The sequence below is a fragment of the Mus caroli genome, unplaced genomic scaffold (genome assembly GCF_978045245.1).
Source record: "Mus caroli unplaced genomic scaffold, Mus_caroli_1 scaffold_8, whole genome shotgun sequence".
Lineage (NCBI taxonomy): Eukaryota > Metazoa > Chordata > Mammalia > Rodentia > Muridae > Mus > Mus caroli.
This window is the reverse complement of record NW_028227263.1, coordinates 47,729,862-47,752,699: the sequence shown is the minus strand read 5'-3', so window position 1 is coordinate 47,752,699 and position 22,838 is coordinate 47,729,862. Positions and strand designations below refer to the sequence as shown.

Below are 22,838 nucleotides of genomic sequence, written 5' to 3'. Positions count from 1 at the left end.
GCACACAGTTCGAAAGCTAAAACAGGCTCTTGCTCATTGAGAAACCTGGGACCTGGGACGCTGTCCCCAGAGCCTAGCGAGACCTGCTGGCGGCACATCTGGAAACAGCAGGCAGTCTGAGCAGTGTGTGCAGCACAGTGGCAGCTCCTCAACAGCACTCTGCTCCTTTATTAAGTGTCTTCAAGTCGTTTTCCATCCAGATTCTTCCAGGCAGCTCCACAGCAAATGTGGACTGAGGACAGGAAATGGATCTGAAAGAACACTCTAGAAAGCAGGATGTAGGTCTACAACCTTTCTTCCCAAATGAGAGAGCTTCCTTTTTCCTCTTCTTTTTTGAAATAGGGTCTTTACTATGTTGCCCAGGATGGATTTGAACCTACACTTCTGCCTTAGCCTCCTAGTGCTGGGACTGCAGGCATATACTACGCTCATCTTGATGTTGTCATTTCAATCACTCAGACAGGGACAAAATTTAGGAGACTACCATCTTTGTGTTTTTTGTTTTTTTTTTTTTTCCAAGTCACAAATTTGGTAAACAGGTGAGACTTTGGTCTTTATTTTGGGGAGCATATGAAGCAAGATGAGGTGATCTTTCCTGGACAGGACCTATTCCTCCTAGACTGTTAGCAGAGGCACAGGAAACTACATGGAATAGGTGTGGAGGTGAGGGTGGGGAGTAAGGTCAATTGGGAAGCCACACATTAGCAAGCTTGAGGATGAGTCAAGGTATGCAGATGGCCAGCTCTGTTGACAGCCACAGCCAGCCAGGCCCCACTGACCTCACAGTAGGGAAAAATAGAGTTGTTATATAGATGTTAAGATTTGGAAAGGCTTCCTAACTCAGGTTCTAGAGGTAACCAAGCCTTGAGAAACTGGTAATACTGATTATACTGGGCTTGCTAATGGTAGCAGGGCTTGGACATTAGCCTCTATTCCATCCCTCCCTATCCCATTTCTTGAATTACAGGAAGACAATTTAGAGCCAGGGCTGAAGAACTCTCTGCTCCAACTGGACCACAGCTTAAGTCATGGGCAGGAACACGGGCCCAAAAATCAGAGAGAGTTGTGTGAGTGGAAATGCGTACCAAAACCTCAAGGATCTTCATACCAAAGTCCCAAAGCAGACACACCTGGAAGGGTGGCCCAGAATCAGAAAACAAACAACAGGGAATCTGAGAACCAAAAGCAAGCTAGACAAGAATAAAATGAGTGTCTGCAGGGCACTGAGAAAACACTGAGATATGGGATCATGGCCGGATCTGAGTGTACAGGATTAGGAACCTAAGACAGCTGTGAAGTAAGGTCCAGGACAGGACAGCAGGCAGGCACTTCAGATGTTAGGTGGGAACTCTTCTGCCACCTAGGTCACTAAGATCTCTGTCGGGTTCAGTGACGGTGTACAGCCATTTCAAAGTGCTTTGCTCTGACCAAGTTAGGGCGGTAATTCCTCTTCCCCCAAACCTGAGACATCCTGCTGCTGTTTGACTACTGCTGAGTGTCTTAGAGTTTTACTGCTGTGAACAGACACCATGACCAAGGCAAGTCTTAAAAAGGCCAACATTTAATTGGGGCTGGCTTATAGGTTTAGTCCATTATCAAGGCGGGGACATGGTAGCATCAAGGCAGGCATGGTGCAGAAGCTGAGAGTTCTCCATCTTCATCTGAAGGCTGTTAGTGGAAGACTGACTTCCAGGCAGGTAGGGTTAGGGTCTTAAGCCCACACCCACACTTACACATCTGCTAAAGGCCACACCTCCTAATAGGGTCACTCCCTGGGCCAAGCACATACAAATCTTCACATTTCACTCCCTGGCCCCCATAGACTTGTTCAAACATATGAGGCTATAAGGGCCACAGCTAAACACAGCATAATACAAAATACATTTATACCAATTTCCAGAGTCCCCATAGTCTATAGCAGCTCAACAATGTTAAAAGTTCAAAGTCACTGTAGAGATGGCTCAATGGTTAGGAGATCTGACTGCTCTTCCAGAGGTCCTGAGTTCAATTCCCAGCAACCACATGGTGGCTCACCACCATCTGTAATGGGATCCAATGCCCTCTTCTGGTGTGTCTGAAGACAGCTACAGCGTACTCATATACATAAAATAAATAAAAAAATAAAATCTTAAAAAAAAAAGTTCAAAGTCTCTTCTGAGATTCATCCAATCACTTTATTGTAATCCCAATAGCAAGACAGCAAACCAGCTGGGCAAACTCCAAACGCTGCATCTCCATGTCTGATACCGTAGCAGTCTTCAGATCTCCTACTCTCTTTTTATCTTTGTTGAGTGCAACAAACTCCTTTCCCCTGGGTAGGTTCCACTCCGTTAGCAGCTTTCCTCAGCAGATAGCCCACGGCTCTGGCACGTCAAACATCTTGAGGTCTCCAAGGCATCCTCAATGTTACAGCTTTTTGTTTCAATGTCTGGGATCCACACAAGACCTTTTGGGCTCCAACAAAGCACTGGAAGCTCAGGTAGATCATGTTGCCAAGCCAAAACTCCTTTGCACGACTCCTTGAGTCCTAGGACATCAACTACAACTGAAGCTACACCTTCACCAATGGCCTCCCATGGCCTCTCACAGTGCCAAGTCTCAGCTGTTCTTCATGACCCCTTCATGCCTTCAAAACCAGTACCACCAGGGTGACTCTTACACATTACCCAGTACAACTGCCACACAAGGTACAATCTTGGCTATCTCTGGAACACAGCTTCTTTGTGCTCTAAGAAAACACTTCCCAGAAGTTATCACCTCACTGATACTGGTCTCTACTTAATCACTGCTAATTTCTTAGCTCCAGCTAATCAGAATCAATTGTCCCCGTAGTCCCTTCTATTTTTCTAAAGCCAGAGCCACATGGCTGAAACTGCCATGTTCTGTTGCTTGCTGCGACTGGAACATGGCTCCCCCTTATTCTATTACCAGCTTTCTGTGTTCCAACTCCCATTCTGCCTAAGCTTGGCTTTCCTGGAACTTGTTCTCTAGACTAACTTTGAGCTCAGAGACCTGCAGGCCTGTCTCCTAAACACTGGGATTAAAGGTGTGGTCCAGCCGGGCAGTGGTGGCACATGCCTGTAATTCCAGCACTTGGGAGGCAGAGGCAGGCGGATTTCTGAGTTCTGGTCTACAGAGTGAGTTCCAGGACAGTCAGGACTTCACAGAGAAACCCTGTCTCGAACAACAAAACAAAAAACAAAAAACAAAACAAAAGGTATGGTCCACCAAGTCTGGATTTAAGCGGATTTAAGTTCCTCTTCACTTAGAGCCTGATCAGTCGAAGGCTGGCCTTAAACTCAGAGATCCACTTGGCTTAATCTTTTGGGATTAAAGGTGTGTACCACCATGCCTGGATCTAAATTTAGCTGGAGAGGATCTTGCCCAAGAGTCCCAACCCCATAATCTGCTGTCTCCTAGAACACACGATTCAGCTCCATTTCACTCCCTGGTGCCCCTTTAATACTTCATATATTTTGTATAAAAGGGCAGAGATGAAGCAAAATATTTCGTGTTACTCATTTGCAACCCCATTACCCTCCTGTCTAGACACTGCAATTTTAGCTGAAAGTGTCATCATTTTCTATTTATATGGGTTCCAAGCCTCATGCTGTATCACCTCCTGGGAATTCTTCTCTAATCTCACAGACCTTTGTCTTACCCTTCTTCATGGACATAGTTTTAAAAAAAAAAAAACCAGCCGGGCGTGGTGGCGCACGCCTTTAATCCCAGCACTCGGGAGGCAGAGGCAGGCGGATTTCTGAGTTCGAGGCCAGCCTGGTCTACAAAGTGAGCTCCAGGACAGCCAGAGCTATGAAGAGAAACCCTGTCTCGAAAAACCAAAAAAAGAAAAAAAAAAAAAAAAAAAAAACACCTCCATAAACCCCACCCACACCCAGCAATCTCACTTCAGAGCTTTGCATTGTTGATGCTCAAAACACACCTGATACTACTGGGACCTAAGTTAGTAAATAAATATAGTGTGTGGACGGACACTGACTCTCTTAATGTGGGAGCTAAGGAATCACCTGATCTCCTCATGTGACGTCATAGTCTTGGCCCTGGTCTTATGGCTAAAATGTTCTAGGGTCAAATCTTTCTTTTGTGGCAGAAGGAACACCCCCCCTCCCCCCAAAAAAGGTGGTCTGAAGCACAAGAGAATGAAACAAACCTAGCTCTCCTGTCGGGGGGGGGGGGGGGGACTCTGTGAGGTAAGTATTAGTGGCCAAGCCTGAATCATTTGGGCTAGGTCACACCACTCAATAAATCCGAATACCAATGCCTTATTAGTGGCCAAGCCTGAATCATTTGGGCTAGGTCACACCACTCAATAAATCCGAATACCAATGCCTTCTGTGCATACCTCTAAGGCCCTGACTGTGAAACAGACTGAAACTGTCAGACTGCTTTTGGGGTCCTCTTAGAAGAGTATGACTCCCTGGGCAAAGAAATAATACTCCAAGCCTGCTTCTCACTGGCATGCTCCTCTGAGCAGCACAAGCACAGGGGCAGACACTGAAGAGAGCCAAACCTGCTAAGGCAAAGAAATCAAGAACAAGCTAGAACCAGAGATCAACAGCCACAGCCCTCCAAAATGGTGGAGAACAGCAAGGAAGAGGACCCCATAGTTCAGTAATTCACATTGCCAAGTGTGAAGGAGGAACATGAGACAGATGAAAAGCAGCTGAAGACAGCTCCCCTGGTCAGGTTCTCACTACCTGGCTCATTACATCAGGCTGTGAAACAAGCCTGAGCAACCTCGGTGTGGGTGCTTGCTGAGCATGCTCCCTGCAGAAGGTGGCTGGCAGGGGACCGACTTCTGGGATTCTACACAGGCAGAGACATTTCCTCATCAGCATTCTGCTGCAGCTAACTCCACATCTCAGAACTTGTTCTCTTTTCCCTCACCTATAAACTAGCATTCTTAATTTCCTTTGAATGACCAGATGGACACTCAAATTTCCCCAAGTTCAGCCTGATCCTTCAAAATACTTGCTATAGCTTTGACAGACATTTTTCTCATGTTCAGGTTTCCTTTCAGAACGAATCTAATGGTTTCTTTCTCTAAATGTAATTCTTCAGCCATCCTTCTCACTGTTAACTGCTTGTTCACACAAAGTCCTTGACCTTTTGGATATTTGCATCCGTCCTGTGGGTGACTGGACGGTTACTTCATGCATCATCTCGGACATTTTCCCACCCTTCTTTAAACCTTTTGTGCCAGTCAAATACTCAAGCCCTCGACACCACTTCACCCCCCATACGCTTCTTTCAAAAGTGGTGGGTCTTACTTGCAGCCTTGTTCGATTTTACGCAAAATTTGATACTAATTCTTTGTTCTAAATAGCGGCCACTCATTTTGGCACAAAACCATACAGGAACGTTATCAGGCCAGGACTGTGAGAAGCCTGAGGTAAAAATCTCTAGGGTGCTGCTGGCCTAATCATCGCACTATTCCTGCCCCTCTGGAAGCCACCAGGGAAGTTACTGCTTTTCTGAGCTTTTACCCTTAGCGTCTAGTCAAGGTGTGCGGCTAGCAATCTAGCACTAACCGGGTCACAGAGTAACCGAAAGGCAAAACGGGTAAAAATTAAATCCTCTACAACCCATGTTTGCGTTCAACCCGCAAGTGGAGTTTCAAAGCAGTCACAAGGGTCGTCCCGAATCTGTTGCCTTTAAGAGTCTACGGTGACTCACGCAATGGACGCATGAACCGTGACAACTTTTACACAAGCCGGGCAGACGCAGCCGTGAAGTAACGTTCTAGCTTGCCCTGGATCTGCAGGAACCCGCACACAACAAACTACCGGAGTAACCTGGGGTTGCGCTCGCAAGTCCCGGGAGACTACAGCACATGCGCAATTCCTTCCTTGCGCGGGTTGGGTTGTGCGCATGTGCATTGAGACTACGCGGCTGGCCCGACCCTCTCTAGTGCGCATGCCCGCCCGCAGGGACGGTCGCCTGCGAAGAGGGCGGGGGCGGATGGCTGAGGGAAGAGAGGGCACCCTCCAGCGCCAGGGTGCATTGTGGGAAGGAGGCGGCAGCGTCCCGGGCGGGCTGGAGGTGCAGCAGCGGCGGCGGCGGCGGTAAATCCTCCCGGCCGCACACAGCACTGTGGAGCCGCGGCCCCAGCCCAGCCTCGGCCCGCGCGCCCCTCCTGCCCCTCGCGGCTTCGCGCACCAGCCCCTCCTCCGCGCGCGGCCTTGCGGAGCCGGCCGGCCGGCCCAGCTCCCCTCCCCGGCCCCGCGGGGCGGCCGCGCTGCCCTGACGAGGCGGGGAGGGGAGGGCTGGACCGGCCGGCGGCCGGACGACCATGCCGAACTTCTGCGCTGCCCCCAACTGCACACGGAAGAGCACGCAGTCTGACCTGGCCTTCTTCAGGTTCCCGCGGGACCCGGCCAGGTGAGTGGGGCGCGGAAGCTGCAGGGACTTGGGCGCACGTGCGCTCGCGGGCACCCGGCCCAGTGGGTGCCACCCGGGGGCGCGAAGGCGGATGAAGTGGGCGCTTAGCGCCTTCGGTCGTCCGACGCGGTTCCTTAGCTGTCAAAGAAGTAACCCTTCTCCAGGGCTGTGTTCCCAGGGGCCCTGCCTTCCCCCGCGTCACTGGTCTCTTGTAGGACAGTGTTTCTGTTTGGAGTCGATCGAGCCGCTTTCTTTGATCTTAAATCAGGTCACAACTGCCTCCTTCGGACTTGTCAACCTAGTGTTCAAATGCCGACCGTTACTCATTGTCTCCCTTGGTTGTTGGTGTTGGGACCACAGAGGACGAGTGTGAGGGCGTGGGAATATGGTATTGCAACTTCACTTTTCCTTGGGGTAGTTTATAATCTGGGTCGTACTCTGAGAATCATAGGGACTTAGTGTGATAGGCAGCAGGTAGTTCTCAGGGCTCTCCTGTTGGCTCATTCATTTAAAAATCAGTGCTAAACCATGTTTGAAGCACTCGTGTCAGGTGCTGGAGACTCGAGTGAATTTTGTCACGGACCGCAGAAAGCACCTAATCCACGGAGAGAGAGCAGATCTATCAACGAGTGCTGAATATAGCATGATAATAATTGAGCAAATATTTATTGAAAGCCGACAATTGGTAGAAATTGGTCTGAGTATGAGAGTGGGTAACATGAACCAATGAAAATCCCTCCTCTCAGAAGTTACATTCAAGTCTTGGGAAATTGGCAAGTAAAATATTTATAATAGCGTGTCCAATAATGAAGAATATCCTGAAGAAAAAATACAGCAGGGGTTGGAAGGGCTTTTAGCTAGGGAACAGGTGGAAAGATAGCTCAGTGCTGAAGAGCACTTATACTCGCAGAAGACCTGGGTTCTATACCCACATCAGGTCACTTCAGTTCCAGGGGATTACACAACCTCTTCTGGCCTTCCTGTGTACCAGGTATGCTCAAAGGGCAAAACGCTCGTGCATATACCAGAGCAGATTAAAGAAAGAAGCATAGCCAGGGAGCTGAGCAGTGGACATTGTCTGTAATCCCAGTGCTGAGGAGGCCGGGAGAATGGAGATTTGAAGCTGGCCTGGGTTAGAATAAGTTCCAGGCCAGTTAGGGCTGTAGTGTGAGATCTTGTCTCATGAACCCATTAAAAAAAAAAGTATAAAAAAGGGAGGCACCGTTTCTATTTTAAACATAACAGAAAAAAGTCTCACCACAATGAATCTGAACAACAACAACAAAAAATTGAATCAGGGAAGGGCACAGCCGTGCAATATGTTGGAAAAGCATCTGGAAACAGTAAGAGTGAAGTCGAGGCATGCTTGCTGGTTTATATGGGAGACGGAAATTGTTTAGGAAATTGTTGTCCATGGAAGACATTCTGGTGTTTATCCTGAGTGAAGTGGGAGAGTTTAGAGCTGCAAGAGTTCTTAACAGGATTTTTGGCTGCTTGTTAGTTGTAGGGAAGTAAAGATACAAGCAGGAAGACCAAGGGAAGACTTGCAATAATCCAGATCAGTAGAAGAGGATGAAGAGGTAAATTGATGCCTTTAGATAAGGTTTGAAGATGAAGCCAACAGGATTTACTAGTTTGGATGTAGTTTATAAGAGAAAGGGTCAAGACTAACTTCTGAGATTATGTGTGGGTGTGGGTGTGGGGTGTGTGTATGTGGAGGCCAGAGGGCATCCTGTGTCGTGCTCTATTATTACTCCTTTACGAAAGGATCTGACAACCTGTAGCCAGATTCAGCCAACCCCAGCAATCCTCCTGTCTCCACTCCTCAAAGTGTTAGAGTTACAGGAGTTTTTAACATAAAACAGTTACTGACATAAAGATTGGAGTATTAGTCTGTTCGGAAGATATTATAAGTTTGATTTATAGTGTGATACCTGGTAGGCTTGGGCAGGCAGAGATGTCTTCAGCCAGAGGATGGAGTTTAGCACTAAAGAACCTGATTAGCATGCATGAGGTTCTAGGTTCTGTCCCCTGTACTGGGGGAAATAGAAATATCTTCATACCGCATATGAAAATGAACTTTATATGGCTGCTTCTCTTTTTCTACAATGTCATCAATATTTTGTCTTTTTTTTTTTTCCCCCTAAGATGGTTTCTCTATGTGCCCTGGCTGTCCTGGAACTTACTCTGTTAGACCAGGAGGTCTGCCTGCTTTTGTCTCCTAAGTGCCGAAATCAAAGGAGTGAGCCACCATGCTTGGAATAGATTTCTGTTTTGGTTTAGGTCTCTTTATAAATATGTTTATATATTTGAATCGATCTTGGATGTGTGGTTGATGGCCTTTTAAAATATATTCATTTTATTAATTTATTTATTGAAGACAAGGTCTCATTCAGCCTAGACTAGAATTCACTATGTAACCCAAGCAGGCTTTGAACTAGCTGCAATCCTTGTTCTTCAGTCTCCTCAGTGCTGGAATTATAGGCATGAACCACCATGCCTAGCTTGTTTTGTCTTTAATGTTTAGATTGACAGTCACTTGAAATTTATTTTTGTTTATGTTGTGAAATTACTAGTCCAGGTTTAGTTTCTTCATAACGATACCATATTCAGTACTGATTGTTTAAAGAAAAAATACGTCTTCACTGCTGTTCAAGCTACTTGGGGGTTTTTAAAAAGTGGTTTGTTTTCAGTTTAGGGATTCAGTTGAATCAGTAAATCAGTTTGGGGGAAATAATGTGTTTAGAGTTTGTTTTTATGAACTTATGTACCTCTGTTTGTTTTTAAGAGAGAGATTATACATCTTTCCCAATATTTATTCCTAGATGTCTGATATGGAAACACATAGGATTAATCACTTGGGCTTTTCTGCCCCATACTCACTCAGTTCTTGAGTTGCTGTTGGTATCAAAACACTTTTACCTTAGAGATACTGTGGACAGCAGTGTCTGTGTGTGGGATCTCCAGAGATTAAGAATTTACAAATGTAACTGTAAACTGGGCAGTGGTGGCACACACCTTAATCCCAGCACTTGGGAGGCAGGGGTAGGCGGATTTCTGAGTTCGAGGCCAGCCTGGTCCACAGTGTGAGTTCCAGGACAGCCAGGGCTCTACGGAGAAACCCTGTCTCAGAAAAGAAAAACAATAGCAGCAGCAGTAGCAGCAAATAATAATAATAATGATACATATTTGCCTTAAAACAAACTTTGGATTTTTGAGGTCTCACTATGTGGCATTGCCTGGCTTGGAACTCATTGGGATCTCCCTTCTGCTTTTTAGGTACTAGGATTAAAGGCATGTACTACCATGCCTGGCATAAATTATGTTTTGAAATAGACTCTTCTATATAGCTTAGACTTGTCTCAAATCCAGAGTCTTCCTGCCTCAGCCTCCCAAGTACTGAGAGTATAGGTGTGTGCCACTATGCCCAGCCCAGATGCTAAAATTTAAAGTTTGAGTTTATAGTTCATAATTATATTTTGATTTTATTTATAGATGCCAGAAGTGGGTTGAGAATTGTAGGAGAGCAGACTTAGAAGATAAAACACCAGATCAACTAAATAAACATTATCGACTTTGTGCCAAACACTTTGAGACCTCTATGATTTGTAGAACTGTAAGTAATAGCCAGCTTGGCTTCTCTTCTCTCCTACAGTCTGTTTTTTATTTATTTATTTATTATTGGAATGTCTACCTATATCCTACCATTTAAGTTGAAGATAGTTTGGAGTTTAATAGTATCTTGTTCTCAAAAATGTGGTTTTTTTTTTTTTTTTTTTTTTTTTTTAAACCCTCAGTTCCTGATGCCCCATCCCCCTTCACTAGAAGTAACAACTTTTAAGTGTGTAGAAAATATAGTATGGGTATGTATCTCAAGCAATTTTCCTAGAGTTCTGTTTCTTTAATGTGGTTCTGGGGATAGAACCTGGAGTCTTCTATATTAGGCAAGTGTTTTACCACTGAGTCAGCCCCTGTTCCTCTCTAGAGCATTCTTGTGAATGACAGTTCCATCTAGACCATTGTCTTGGTGTTTATGATTTGCATGTCCTCTTAAGAAGCAGCCCTTACTTGGTTTCCACTATTTAATTTTGGAAGGCTAGCTAAAACAAGAGTCAGTATCACACAAGTAACATGAAAAATGTTCTCCTACCCCGACTTTTCCCTTGGCCCTGATTTTAAAGATACCAGATCAGGTAGCCTTTTTGAAATCTTACGATTTCTAATGTTCTTGGATTCTGTTATTACTATGATTCATAAAAGCCAGAGCCAGGCAGATTTGATTGACATGTATGAACCACTATAGAAACTAATAAGGAAGAGCTTTGTAAATCCTTAGTGTTCTTACTTTAGTATAACTAACATTTTATGTTAGGTTTGGTATAGAAATAAACTTGAAGGTACACTATATATTGCTGTGCAGCAATTTATTTTGATATTTTTTTTCAGATGCATTTTGCAGAGGCATCAGAAAACTAAAGAATGATTGGGTTATTTTATTTCTCAATATTAATTGAAGCAGATACTTGTGAAGTCATTGGGAGGTGAGCCAATTCTGGTTCAACAATTTAATCACAAATACTTGAGGGATTTTTTTATTTTTTTATTTTTTTGCCTTGTTTTATTACAAGTGTAATACTCTTCAGCCAAAAAGTCTCATATGTGTAAAAGGCAAACTACTTTTGTGTTCTTGACATTCAGTAAAAATATCACAGATCTTTTAAAATATACAAGCCTTGCTTTTTATTTTAGTATAGTAAATATCTCTTAGTTTTATAGAGAGATAATTTCAATGAGATTAATTTGAAATTTTAAAATATAGCTCACTATTGTAGCTGACTTTATTCAGCGTATATATCAGAAAGATTAGTTAGTTTTGCTTTTCCCAAAAGATTCTTTCATCTTATATAAATTAACCCAAATGTGGGAAATTTTTTTTTCCTATATGTGTAGAACAAGCAGATGTTGAAAGCCAGCTTGTACGATAATTATATTAAAATATGTAAGCCCTTTGGCTTCATTAGTTTGGCATTTAAGATCTTGTTAACATACATGAGTAGTTCTGCCAAAACCACAATTTTTATTATCTTTGATGCTAGAGTAAGATCAGTGTTGTTCCTTTAAATTGCCAAAGAGTAAACCTTGGTATGGAGTTAAAATTGTTCATGTGAGTTAGATATAATCCTTTGACACATGTATTTATAAATTAATATAGAATGTCCCAGTTTTCATTCACAGTCTAGTTTTTCTTATCTTTGCTTTGACTGCTAGATTTAAATTTTTTTTTTTTAAAGATTTATTTATTTATTATATGTAATTACACTGTAGCTGTCTTCAGACACTCCAGAAGAGGGTGCCAGATCTCGTTACGGATGGTTGTTAGCCACCATGTGGTTGCTGGGATTTGAACTCTGGACCTTTGGAAGAGCAGTCGGGTGCTCTTACCTACTCAGCCATCTCACCAGCCCGATTTAAAATTTTTTAATTGTTTAGAATATCTTATCCCTCCCTCAATCACCCAGCTTTTTGATGTTGACTATGTTTATTTTGAGACTTTGGTTTAGTGAGAAAGTGGAAAAACTTGGGGAATCATGGAGTTTGCTTCCCTCTGTAGCTTTGTCCATAACCAATCCCAGCTCAGACTTTCAGGTGACTCAAAGTTCTAGTTCAGCACAGCAGTAGAGTATCACTTAGAACTTGCATTTCAGCCTGGCATGGTAACGCATCCTGGAATTCCAGCGGTCGGGAGGCAGGGTAGATGGGATTCTGAGTTGAGATCCATCTGAGCAAATACAGTGAGACCATGTCCCAACATACCAAGAAATTAAATATAGTGATAATAATAGTAATACATTGAGACTTCCTTTTGTCTTCTGGGATGTGTGAGATTGAATTAGAAAACATTTAACTCTGAGTAGCAGTTCTCCCTGAGTATTTCAGCATCTCTTTGAATGGAACCCAGAGAATATGTTCCACATACAGATATTTTCCTGTGCTGTTTTCCCAATCTCCCTTACCAAGGTAAAAAAATTAGATCATTTTTCAGAAGTCAGCTTTGAAATCAGTAGTACCAAAAGTTCTTTCAAATAAAAGTGTGCTTTGTGTTTTTTATTGTAGCTAGAGGGAGAAATAAAAGCCACTGTCTCTTTGAATTAGAGAGCAAGAATAATAGTTATTTATAAGTTACTCTCCTTAGTTAATTTCTTGTTGTCCCAGCTTCCTCTTGGCTCACTATAGGAGACTGTCACTGTGTAGGTTTGATTGAGTCCAGCTTCTGGCAAGGCACAAGTAACAAGGCAGAGAAAGTCTCTTCTCCAGTGATAAGACCATTGGGACAAGAAAGGAGTTGAGACATTCCTGATTGAATGGTGGTAGAATTGTGATTATGTATTTTGTTATCCTTAATTTGTTAATCATTTCATTTTGGAAAATATTGAACTTAACCTGACTCATTTTTAGAAAAAGAAACTGGAGTCTAAACAGTGAGTTAATTTAACTAGAGCCTCTTGGTGAGTCATTGGTCAAGTTATTGTTATTTTCACTGTGTTTTGAAATTTCCCGGTACTAACAGCGGCAGTGGAGCGAACAGCAGGTAAGGAGGGAGCATTGTGATTGAATAAGAAGGGCATAAATAAATTGGGAGACGTGATTCCTGTAGATTATGGTAGCTCATGGAAGGGCAGAACAGCTATGACCTCCAGAAGGGCAGCGAATTTTTCAAGTCTATACTTAGAGACAGGTAAAGAAATACTGGGAAGTCATTAGTGTAGAACTTTATTTACTTTTTTTGGAAAGACCATCTTTGAATTGGTATATTTTCTTTTTCAGAGTCCTTATCGGACAGTCCTTCGAGATAATGCAATACCAACAATATTTGATCTTACCAGTCATTTGAACAACCCGCATAGCAGACACAGAAAACGAATAAAAGAATTGGTATGTCTGGCTCTCCAGCTTTCCCATCTCCATAATCCTATTAAACAGTGTGGAAGCATTTGTTAACAGTTTATCCAAGTTATTCTGCGGCTCACAGGTAGCATGCAGGGAAATGAGTGCTGTGCTTACTAAGAGTTGGTTAAACTGGTAAAGCTTCTCCAATACCGCCAGTTGGTAGTTGTTGAGTTGGGGTGGATGTACGCTGTTGACTATGGGCCACTAGCTCGTAGCTTTCCTGAGCTTGGTAGCAAGGAGAACAAAACTGCTGTGTTTCCAGAAGGCAGCACAAAGAAATAAAGAAAAGGAAAGTATTAGAAATGGAGATCTAGATTGTTTTAGAGATAAGGATTTCACTGTTATTTTTGACAGGTTCTAGAAAAAGTTGAAAAGGTTTTGCATGTTGTATGCTTCATTCATGTGCTTTCATAATCTCCGGCTACTTTTTAGACTTGATAGCTAAAATAGACTTATTTTTTGTTGACCTTGAGTGAACACAATACTGACACATTGCCACTATCAAGACCCTTTTTGTTTGGGTTGGTTTATGTAATTATTAGTGCACACACATATGCCATGCTATGTATGGAAACCAGAGGACACATTTTAGGAATTGGTCTGTCCTACCTCGGGAGCCCCAAGGGGGCGTTAGTAGGACAGGAGACATTACCTGCTAAGCTAGCTTACTGGCTCAGCTCCTCTTACCTGGTATTGAAGACAAGATCCTGTTAGCTCTTCAGAGGACTGGTTGGTTTGGTTTGGTTTGGTTCAAGAAAAACTTGCCTGTTGTACACACTGCTCCTGAAAGTTAGAGGAGACTCATTGAAGTCCTCAGGGCTCGGAATGGGTGTGGGGTGGTTTTCTTCGCTTGCTTGCCCAGTTTCTCCCTTTTCTCTCTCTTCTTGTGGTTTAATTTTGTTTCCAAAAGTTTGTGATCTTTATCTAGAATTTTTTAGTGCTTCTCTTTCTCTGTTCCTGAAACTCCTTCAGCAGTGTTTTGGAGTTGGTAGTTAGTTAGTCAGTGTCTACTGTATTTGTTTGCTTCCTAGTGTTCTCTTGATTTGGGGACATACTTTTTTTAAGCTTCCTGAATGTTTTGGCTCACATGTCTATACCCAAGCCAGTTTGAAGGTGTGATGCTCTCCCTGCTTAGCTGGTGGTATTTTGTAATTTCTCTTAGTTCTTTAGCTACGGCTATCGTTTCGTTTTTAAAACCTCCTATTTTTTTTCAACTGTTAAGTGATGCATAGATAGTCTTGTGTGTCTCCATTGTCCTTGAAGTCTGGTGCTATCCTGATTCCCCTCTTCCTGAAGGCTTCCTAAACTTTTTTATTGTGGACATTTTCATTTTATTGAAAATGAAATGTAGTCTTAATACAGTGCTTGCCTGGCATTTGCAGCACACTGACTTCGATCTCAAGCACTACCAACCCCCGCCCCTTTTTTTAACAAGTGACATAGTGTATTTTCATTTCCTTTATTATCCAGTCTGTTGACCATTTATATCTCGTGACTTAACCCTACACACTTTAGTTTTGTTTTCCCATCTTTTTCTCTGGCGTCGTTGTAGGTGAGGTGGCCCTCGCACAGCAGTCGTTTGCACCAGATTTCTTCTGAGTGCTCTGTCCCACAGTGAAGAGCTCAGCCTCTTCAGGTTTTCAGCTCTGCCTTTCACGGCAGGCAACTTCCATTTGGCATGCTTTAGCGGCTGCCCTCTGGATTAGGAGGGATGTTCCAGTTAGCCAGCCTGCTAATGTTTCTTGTTAGTAGCAGTGTGCAGAGCTGCCATTGGGTACCAGGCTGTCCGAGGTTCTTGTTGGTACTGTTGTTTTCCTGCCACGGGTAGTAGTAGTATGATAGAGATAGTAGAGAGCCTTGAGGGGAGAGTAAAAGACAGATCGTTGAGATTGTATGTTTGGGACACACAGAGTAAGCACACTCTGTGTGCTTCTTTCTCTTCTGCACTGGCACTGTCACTTTCTGCTTCCTAGGCACTTCTCATTGGTTTTTTTTTTGTAGGTTCTGTGATGCAGAAGGTTTCTTGTTTTGTGACATCTTTAAGGCTAGATTTGGAAGAGGAATCTGCTGTGTCCTCTTGAATTTGATGCTAAGTGCTACGTGTAGTATATCTTCATCCCATTTATTACTTAATACACATTCATCTAGTTAGGATACTCAGGGAGGAAGTAGGTGAGAGTACGTGCTTTACTCTAGCTTGGAATCATGAGCACATTACATAGTTGGTTCCCTGGCGTCTGTTTGAAGAATGTGTTCCATATGAAGAGTTGATGCTCTTTGGAGCTAAGGATGATGGCTATTAAAGTGCTTGTAAAAGAAGCATGAAGCCCTGGATTCAGTTCCTAGCACCACAGAAGCCAGCACCTGACCTGAGAGATGAAGGCAAGAGGATCAGATGTTTAAGGTCGTCCTCAGTTACTTAGTGAGTTCAAGACCCGCCTGGAATACATGAGACACTTTCCTTAAACAGCAACAGTACAGAACCCCTCAAACTCTTGAATGAGAAATTTTTTTGCTCAAAACAGCCTGGTATTGATGATTTACTAAAAGTGATTTTCTTAAAATGTTTTCTTTTTTAGAGTGAAGATGAAATCAGGACTCTGAAACAGAGAAAAAGTAAGTGATAGTGTTAATGACTCAGCTTCTCAAGGCCTTTTAAGAAGGCCTTGACCTGGTAAGAACAACTAAATATGTTTTATTTCTACAGCCTCCTTTAAGAGTGAATGTAAAAGAGTGGTTGGCTCTATCCCCGCAGCCTGGAATTATTAGAGACTACAGTCTGCTTGGAATTGCTGTGCTATGCGCATTGCTGTTACAGAGCACAGAGGGAGCAAGCACCTTCTGTCCTCGAGGTGCTCACACTGTGGTAGTAGTGACAGACCACAGAGTGTCCCAGTAGGGAAGGAAAGGCTCCAGTAAAGCCAGCCAGTCCAATTACACCCATGTACCTTGTGGTCCGTAGTATTTCTTGGCTTAAGGAATAAATGCTGTGGAGGCAGTTGGTGCATTGGGTGTCATGGTTACAAAGTCTTTTTATGTGCTGATGTGTAAGCTGTGCCATTAAAAGGTGAGGCTGGAAGTTGTTTCTGTTCTTACCAGTTGACCCCATTTCTCCTTTAACTTCTCTTGCTACTACAGCTGTGCATTTGGATTGATGCCATTCTGTCCTTCTGGTACTTTATTTGATTTTCACAGTAGCTCCGTGATAAGTAATACTGTTTTCCTTCTTTGTAGATGAGGCAATCATAGAGTAGTGTAAAACAAGCTGCTAGATGAAGTAACCACATTCCTTTAGGTGCCGTTAGGGATTCTGATAGCCTAAGGTGTTTAGCAGGTGAGCCAGGAGAGAGAGCACAGAATTCAGAACTTGCTGACCTCTGAGCTCAGGTGACTAGAAGTGAAGGAGTAAAGGAACACAGAGGGGAGGTAAGGATGGCAAGGAAGCAGGCATTCAGGTTAGCCTTTCTTTCTGGGTGGTTATACAAAAGATGGCTGGAGGAGGAACCGGCCCTGGCCTCCCTGAGCCCTGCTGAGCTCTGAGAGCCTGGGATGCCTAGAAGCATGGCTTGTGAAGTCTCAGTCACACTGGACTTTGCTCTGTATCAGGGAGCCTGCTTGTCTCTGCCACCTTAGTGCTTTGACTGGAGTATGTATACCAGCCACCTGCTGTGCCTTCCCTGCCCGTGTCCTTCATACTCATGTCATTGTCAAATGCAACCTCCTGTTCAGCTGTTGTCCTAGTTAGGGTTTTATGTCTATGAAGAGACACCATGATCACAATTCTTATAAAGGGCAGCATTTAATTGCGGCTAGCTTACAGTTTCAGAGATTCAGTCCGTTATCATGGCAGAAAGATTGGCAGCATGTATGCAGGCATGGTACTAGAGGAGCCAAGAGTTCTACCACGTGATCCACAGGCAGCAGAAGGGAACTGTCCTGCTATGCTGTGTCACTTGAGTTTATACTACCTCTAAGTCCCCACCCCCACAGTGACACTTTTCCTCCAAAAAGGCCACACCTACTGCAATAAGACTACATCTCCTAATAGTGGGACTCCCTATGGCCAAATATTCAAGCAATCTATGGGAGCCACTCCTGTTCAAACCACCTCAGATGCTTTCTCAGTGATGCTATATAATTTTTGGTGGCCTTCTCATAGATCTAGACCATAAGAACTTGGTTTTTAATGGTTCTTCGGATTTTAATTCTTTTTCTTGAAGCCATTATTGACCTGCGTGTCTATAGACAGGACACTTTCCCTGTTCAGATATGAAGAGACTAGGCTGAGCTGGCTAATATTACATTAGCCCCACCCCATCATGAATCTATATCATCTGGTTTTATAGAACTATCTTACATATAGAAGTGTGACTTAGCTGTTAGAAGTGGTGTGTCTCTGATTTATGGATTTCATTTCATTTCTATGCCTGTAACTGTCTCTGTATCTGTGGCCTTGGGCAAGTTATTTACAGTCCTTATTTGTCAGAGGGATTGATACCATCTTTCTGAAGAAAGTAACGTGATCCCTGTAAAGTGCTGGCCACAGTGCCTGTAGGAATAGTTATTCTCCTCACCTTCCTTTTTCTCATGGCATGGATTTTGTTTATTAAAATCTGTCTGCAGCATTTGTCCCTTTCTAACTTATTTTTGTGTCCTACTTTGTTAATGTTCTATTAGTGGTGAATGAATGCGTTTATGGATTTTAAATATTTAGCCAATCAAAAGTAATTTGTCGTTTGTGGTTCTTCATGAGTCTGTTTATAAAACTAACTTTTTGTTTTCCAGTTGAGGAAACTTCTGAACAAGAACAGGAAACTAACACCAATGCTCAGAACCCCAGTGCAGAAGCGGTGAACCAGCAGGATGGAAATGTGTTGCCTTTAACCCTTGAAGAGAAGGAGAACAAAGAGTATCTCAAATCTTTATTTGAGATTCTGATTCTCATGGGAAAGCAGAACATCCCCTTGGATGGGCACGAGGCTGACGAGATCCCCGAGGGTCTCTTTGCTCCAGATAACTTTCAGGCGCTCCTGGAGTGCCGCATCAACTCTGGCGAGGAGGTCCTAAGGAAACGCTTTGAGGCCACGGCGGTCAACACATTATTCTGCTCTAAAACTCAGCAGAGGCACATGCTGGAGATCTGTGAGAGCTGCATTCGGGAGGAGACTCTCAGGGAAGTGAGGGACTCACACTTCTTTTCCATTATCACAGACGATGTGGTAGACATAGCGGGAGAAGAGCACCTGCCCGTGCTGGTGAGGTTTGTCGATGACGCTCATAACCTGAGAGAGGAGTTTGTGGGATTTCTGCCGTATGAAGCTGATGCAGAGATTTTGGCTGTGAAATTTCACACTACAATAACTGAGAAATGGGGATTGAATATGGAGTATTGTCGTGGTCAGGCTTACATTGTGTCCAGTGGATTTTCTTCCAAAATGAAAGTTGTTGCTTCAAGACTTTTAGAAAAATATCCCCAGGCTGTCTATACCCTCTGTTCTTCCTGTGCCTTAAATGCATGGTTGGCAAAGTCTGTCCCTGTGATCGGGGTGTCCGTGGCTTTAGGAACCATTGAGGAAGTCTGTTCTTTTTTCCATCGATCACCACAGCTGCTTTTAGAACTTGACAGTGTAATTTCTGTTCTTTTTCAGAATAGTGAAGAACGGGCTAAAGAACTGAAGGAAATTTGTCATTCCCAGTGGACAGGCAGGCATGATGCCTTTGAAATCTTAGTGGATCTCCTACAAGCATTTGTCTTATGTTTAGATGGTATAATAAATAGTGACACAAATGTTCGGTGGAATAACTATATAGCTGGGCGAGCATTTGTCCTCTGTAGTGCAGTGACAGACTTTGATTTCATTGTTACCATTGTTGTTCTTAAAAATGTGTTATCTTTTACGAGAGCCTTTGGGAAGAACCTCCAGGGACAGACCTCTGACGTCTTCTTTGCAGCCAGCAGCCTTACTGCAGTACTGCATTCACTAAATGAAGTCATGGAAAATATTGAAGTTTATCATGAGTTTTGGTTTGAGGAAGCCACAAATTTAGCAACCAAACTTGACATTCAAATGAAACTCCCAGGGAAGTTCCGGAGAGCCCAGCAAGGTGACCTGGAATCTCAACTAACCTCTGAGAGTTATTACAAAGACACTCTCAGTGTTCCAACAGTAGAGCACATTATCCAGGAACTTAAAGATATTTTCTCTGAACAGCACCTCAAAGCTCTGAAATGCCTATCTCTGGTACCCTCAGTGATGGGGCAGCTCAAATTTAACACATCAGAAGAACACCATGCTGACATGTACAGAAGTGACCTACCCAACCCTGACACGCTCTCTGCCGAGCTTCACTGTTGGAGAATCAAGTGGAAACACAGAGGGAAAGATATTGAGCTCCCGTCCACCATTTATGAAGCCCTCCATCTTCCTGACATCAAGTTTTTCCCTAATGTATATGCTTTGCTGAAGGTCCTGTGTATTCTCCCTGTGATGAAAGTTGAGAATGAGCGCTATGAAAATGGACGGAAGCGTCTCAAAGCATACCTGCGGAACACTCTGACAGACCAGAGGTCAAGCAATTTGGCTTTGCTTAACATAAATTTTGATATAAAACATGATTTAGATTTAATGGTGGACACATACATCAAACTCTATACAAATAAGTCAGAGCTTCCTACAATTAATTCAGAAACCATTGAAAATACCTAAAAGATTTTAAAAATGGCTGTTGTCTTATTTTGCTGTTTGGAAGAAAAGCTGTAAGGTATAGTAGGCCAGATAATGACTTGCTGATAGACCTCCAGTTTAACATACTATTAGCTATTGGTAATCCACGTGTTTAAATGGCCCCTGTTTGAACACTCATGCTTTCAATACCTGTCTGTTCTTCCAGAAGTTGGCATTAGGAGTGCCAAAATGCCTCTCTGCTGGTGGCACTCTGAAAATGTTTTACTTAAAAGTCATTTTAGGGGCTGGAGAAATGGCTCAGCGGTTAAGAGCACTGACTGCTTTTCCAGAGGTCCTGAGTTCAAGTCCCAGCGACCACATGGTGGCTCACAACCATCTGTAATGGGATCCGATGCCCTCTTCTGGTGTGTCTGAAGAGAGCAACAGTGTACTCATATACGTAAAATAAATAAATCTCTTAAAAAGTCATTTTAGATATGACATTATCACTGTTGATCTAGTTGTCAGTTATTAAGTTATCAGGTCTTTGGAAAATGAATTTTGTGAGAGAAATACATTTTATAATGTGTCATGAGAAATACACCATTGACTTTGACTTGGAGTTTCGGGTGTTTCAGATCTGTGGTAGCAGCACTTGGGAGGCAGAGGCATGGGGATGACAAGTTTTAGGCCATCCTTGACCACATAGTGAGAGCCTGTTTCAGAGAACAAGTGAGGACTGGGCTGGAGCTTAGTGTGGACCTCTTGCATCCACGTGCAAGCCCTAGGCTCTTGCCTCAGTACTGCAAAAGCAAAAAGAACAGCAAAAGTCACAGGAAGTAATGAGCAGCCTTCTGTGTAGATCCTGTCAGGGCCGAAGAACCTCAGAGGAACAAGTTACAGTACGAATGGCAGAGCCAGCCCAGCTGTTTCTCACTTGATTGCTGCTGTTTGCATTCCTTTGCTGAGCCCATGTTTTCATAGGCTTGTTTGCTATTCACTTGTGCTTCATGGAGTAGACAGACCCAGAGGCCATCCATCCCTATAGGCAGCTGACTTGTCTGTTGTCTCCTTCTTACATGACTATGTCTACTGCCTTGGCTCGGTTATAAGCAAAACCTACAGAAATAAATGTTTTGTGGTTTATCTAAAAATAATACAAAAAATATTGCTGTTATTTTTGGTGAATAAAATCAATTTTGTATAGTTTATTTCAACCTAAATAAAATGTGAATTTTGTTTAAATTTCAGGTGAGGTGTTTTTGGTGGGTCAGAACACATCCTTGTATATTTTCTTAAAATATGGTTATTTCATAATCAGCCTCATGCCTTTTACGATTCAAGATGAAGTATTTTCTAGCTTTTTTTTTTTCTTTTTTTTTGTTTGTGTTTTAAAGTGCAGAAAAATAATTAAAATCAAGAAGTTCTTAAATGAGGACTGGGGTGGATCTCTTGCTAACATGTGTAAGGCCTAAAAGCAAGCTTTAAGTTTGCTCTTTTAACTGGTTTGCTATGTATACATTATAGCCCAGCTATAGGTTGTTGGGGCTCATGTTTACTGTTTGTTGCTGGTTAGAATATCGCTGGGTGAATCGCATAATTGCCATAGGGCTACTTTGTGTTGAAGTGAGTTAATGTTATTTGACCTGCAAACAACAGAATCTGATGCATGCGCTGCAGCACTAGGTCAAGCCTGCTGTTTGTATCAAATAAGGACACACTACCTGTGCAGATTATAAAAAGATGGAATTACTTTGTTGTTAGAGTTCTGTCCTTAACAGAGAGCTGATTAGTCCAGGGTGTCAGTGAAGGAGACCAGAGTCGGCCTGTTGTATGTATCTAGTTCTTGGGACTCTTACAAGTGTTGTGACTACCAGACTACCCAACCCAGGGCTGTTTCCTCCACCTTAAGGTTGTGCTGTGGGGATTAGGTAATTTGTTGTCAATGACCTGCTGCTGCCCAGACTTAATGGCTTAAAGAAACAGTTTTACTTTTCACAGTTTTGAGGTTGGTTAAATAATTTTTTGTGGGCTTTCTGCCTTTGGTTGGCAGGTTTGCTGGGTCTGGGTGGGATGGCCAGGTTTCTCCATGTGGTCCTATACCTTACATCATTGTGGTTCTAGTGTACCAAGATGGCAAGGGAACCTTCAAAATCTGGACTCAGGAACTCACAGAGTATCACTTATACTGCATATTGTCAAAGCAAATTGTTTGGCTACTCTAGATGGAAGGAACAAGCAAGCAAGTTCTCTCTGACAGCCCTAGTTGCAAAATGGGTCTTGTTTTCAGTCCACTACAACCATGTGTGCAGAAGCATTTAAAGGTGCCATCTTTGATGTTTGTGTATTCTCTAATTTGGGGCTCTGTGGAAAGTGTGAAGATCTCATTCCTGCCAGGCAGGCATTCTGCCAGAGCTGCACCCTGGCAAAACCCCAGTTAAAAGATGCATACAACTCTTGTTTCTCTCTTGCTCTCTTGGGCTCTTCCCTTCTTCCCTCTCCCTCTGCACGTGGTCATGGTCGGCCTCTATTTCTCTACTCTCTCCCCCTCTCTGCCTTTCTCTGCCACTACTACCCTCTTAACTCCCCTCCCCTTGCCCTAAATAAACTCTATACTATTTTTTTAAAAAATGCGTACATGCCGGGGAGGGGGGGGGGAGGGTGCATGGGAGTTTGAAGCCAGCCAGGCCTATGTACTTTCTGACCAGCCAAGGTTACAATAGTGAAACCCAGTTCCAATAAACAGAAAAGGGATTTTCACAAATGGATCCTTGGTAGAGTTTGTGGTGATTGCACAGATGAGAATTTCTATTTTCTAAAACT

General features: G+C 43.2%; 2 protein-coding genes across 3 annotated transcripts; one reads left to right on the top strand and one right to left on the bottom strand.

The window, feature by feature from the left end:
• Positions 1-4,191: 4,191 nt before the first annotated feature.
• Positions 4,192-5,834, bottom strand: Gvqw3 (GVQW motif containing 3). Its single transcript, XM_029479194.2, is given in 2 exon segments — positions 4,192-5,118; positions 5,121-5,834. Coding segments are annotated over 2 exon segments (402 nt in total). The 5' UTR covers positions 5,359-5,834; the 3' UTR covers positions 4,192-4,954.
• Positions 5,835-6,015: 181 nt separating this feature from the next.
• Positions 6,016-21,365, top strand: Thap12 (THAP domain containing 12). Of its 2 annotated transcripts, XM_021166845.3 has the most exons (5): positions 6,016-6,402; positions 9,898-10,018; positions 13,228-13,335; positions 15,930-15,966; positions 18,136-21,362. In XM_021166845.3, exons 1-5 carry the CDS (start codon positions 6,314-6,316, stop codon positions 20,055-20,057), a joined length of 2,277 nt encoding a protein of 758 aa, XP_021022504.1. In that variant the 5' UTR covers positions 6,016-6,313; the 3' UTR covers positions 20,058-21,362. The 2 variants fall into 2 exon arrangements, with proteins under 2 accessions (XP_021022504.1, XP_085697628.1); XM_085841502.1 differs by lacking the exons at positions 6,016-6,402; positions 9,898-10,018; positions 13,228-13,335 and having other exon boundaries at positions 15,935-16,024; positions 18,136-21,365.
• The last annotated feature ends 1,473 nt before the right edge of the window (positions 21,366-22,838 follow it).

Excerpts from the sequence above, each read along its gene's own strand:
- Thap12 (XM_021166845.3), top strand. The coding sequence starts at position 6,314 with ATGCCGAACTTCTGCGCTGCCCCCAACTGCACACGGAAGAGCACGCAG. Across the intron at positions 6,403-9,897 it reads TTCCCGCGGGACCCGGCCAG|ATGCCAGAAGTGGGTTGAGA; the intron begins GTGAGTGGGGCG and ends TTTTATTTATAG. Across the intron at positions 13,336-15,929 it reads GAAAACGAATAAAAGAATTG|AGTGAAGATGAAATCAGGAC; the intron begins GTATGTCTGGCT and ends TTTCTTTTTTAG.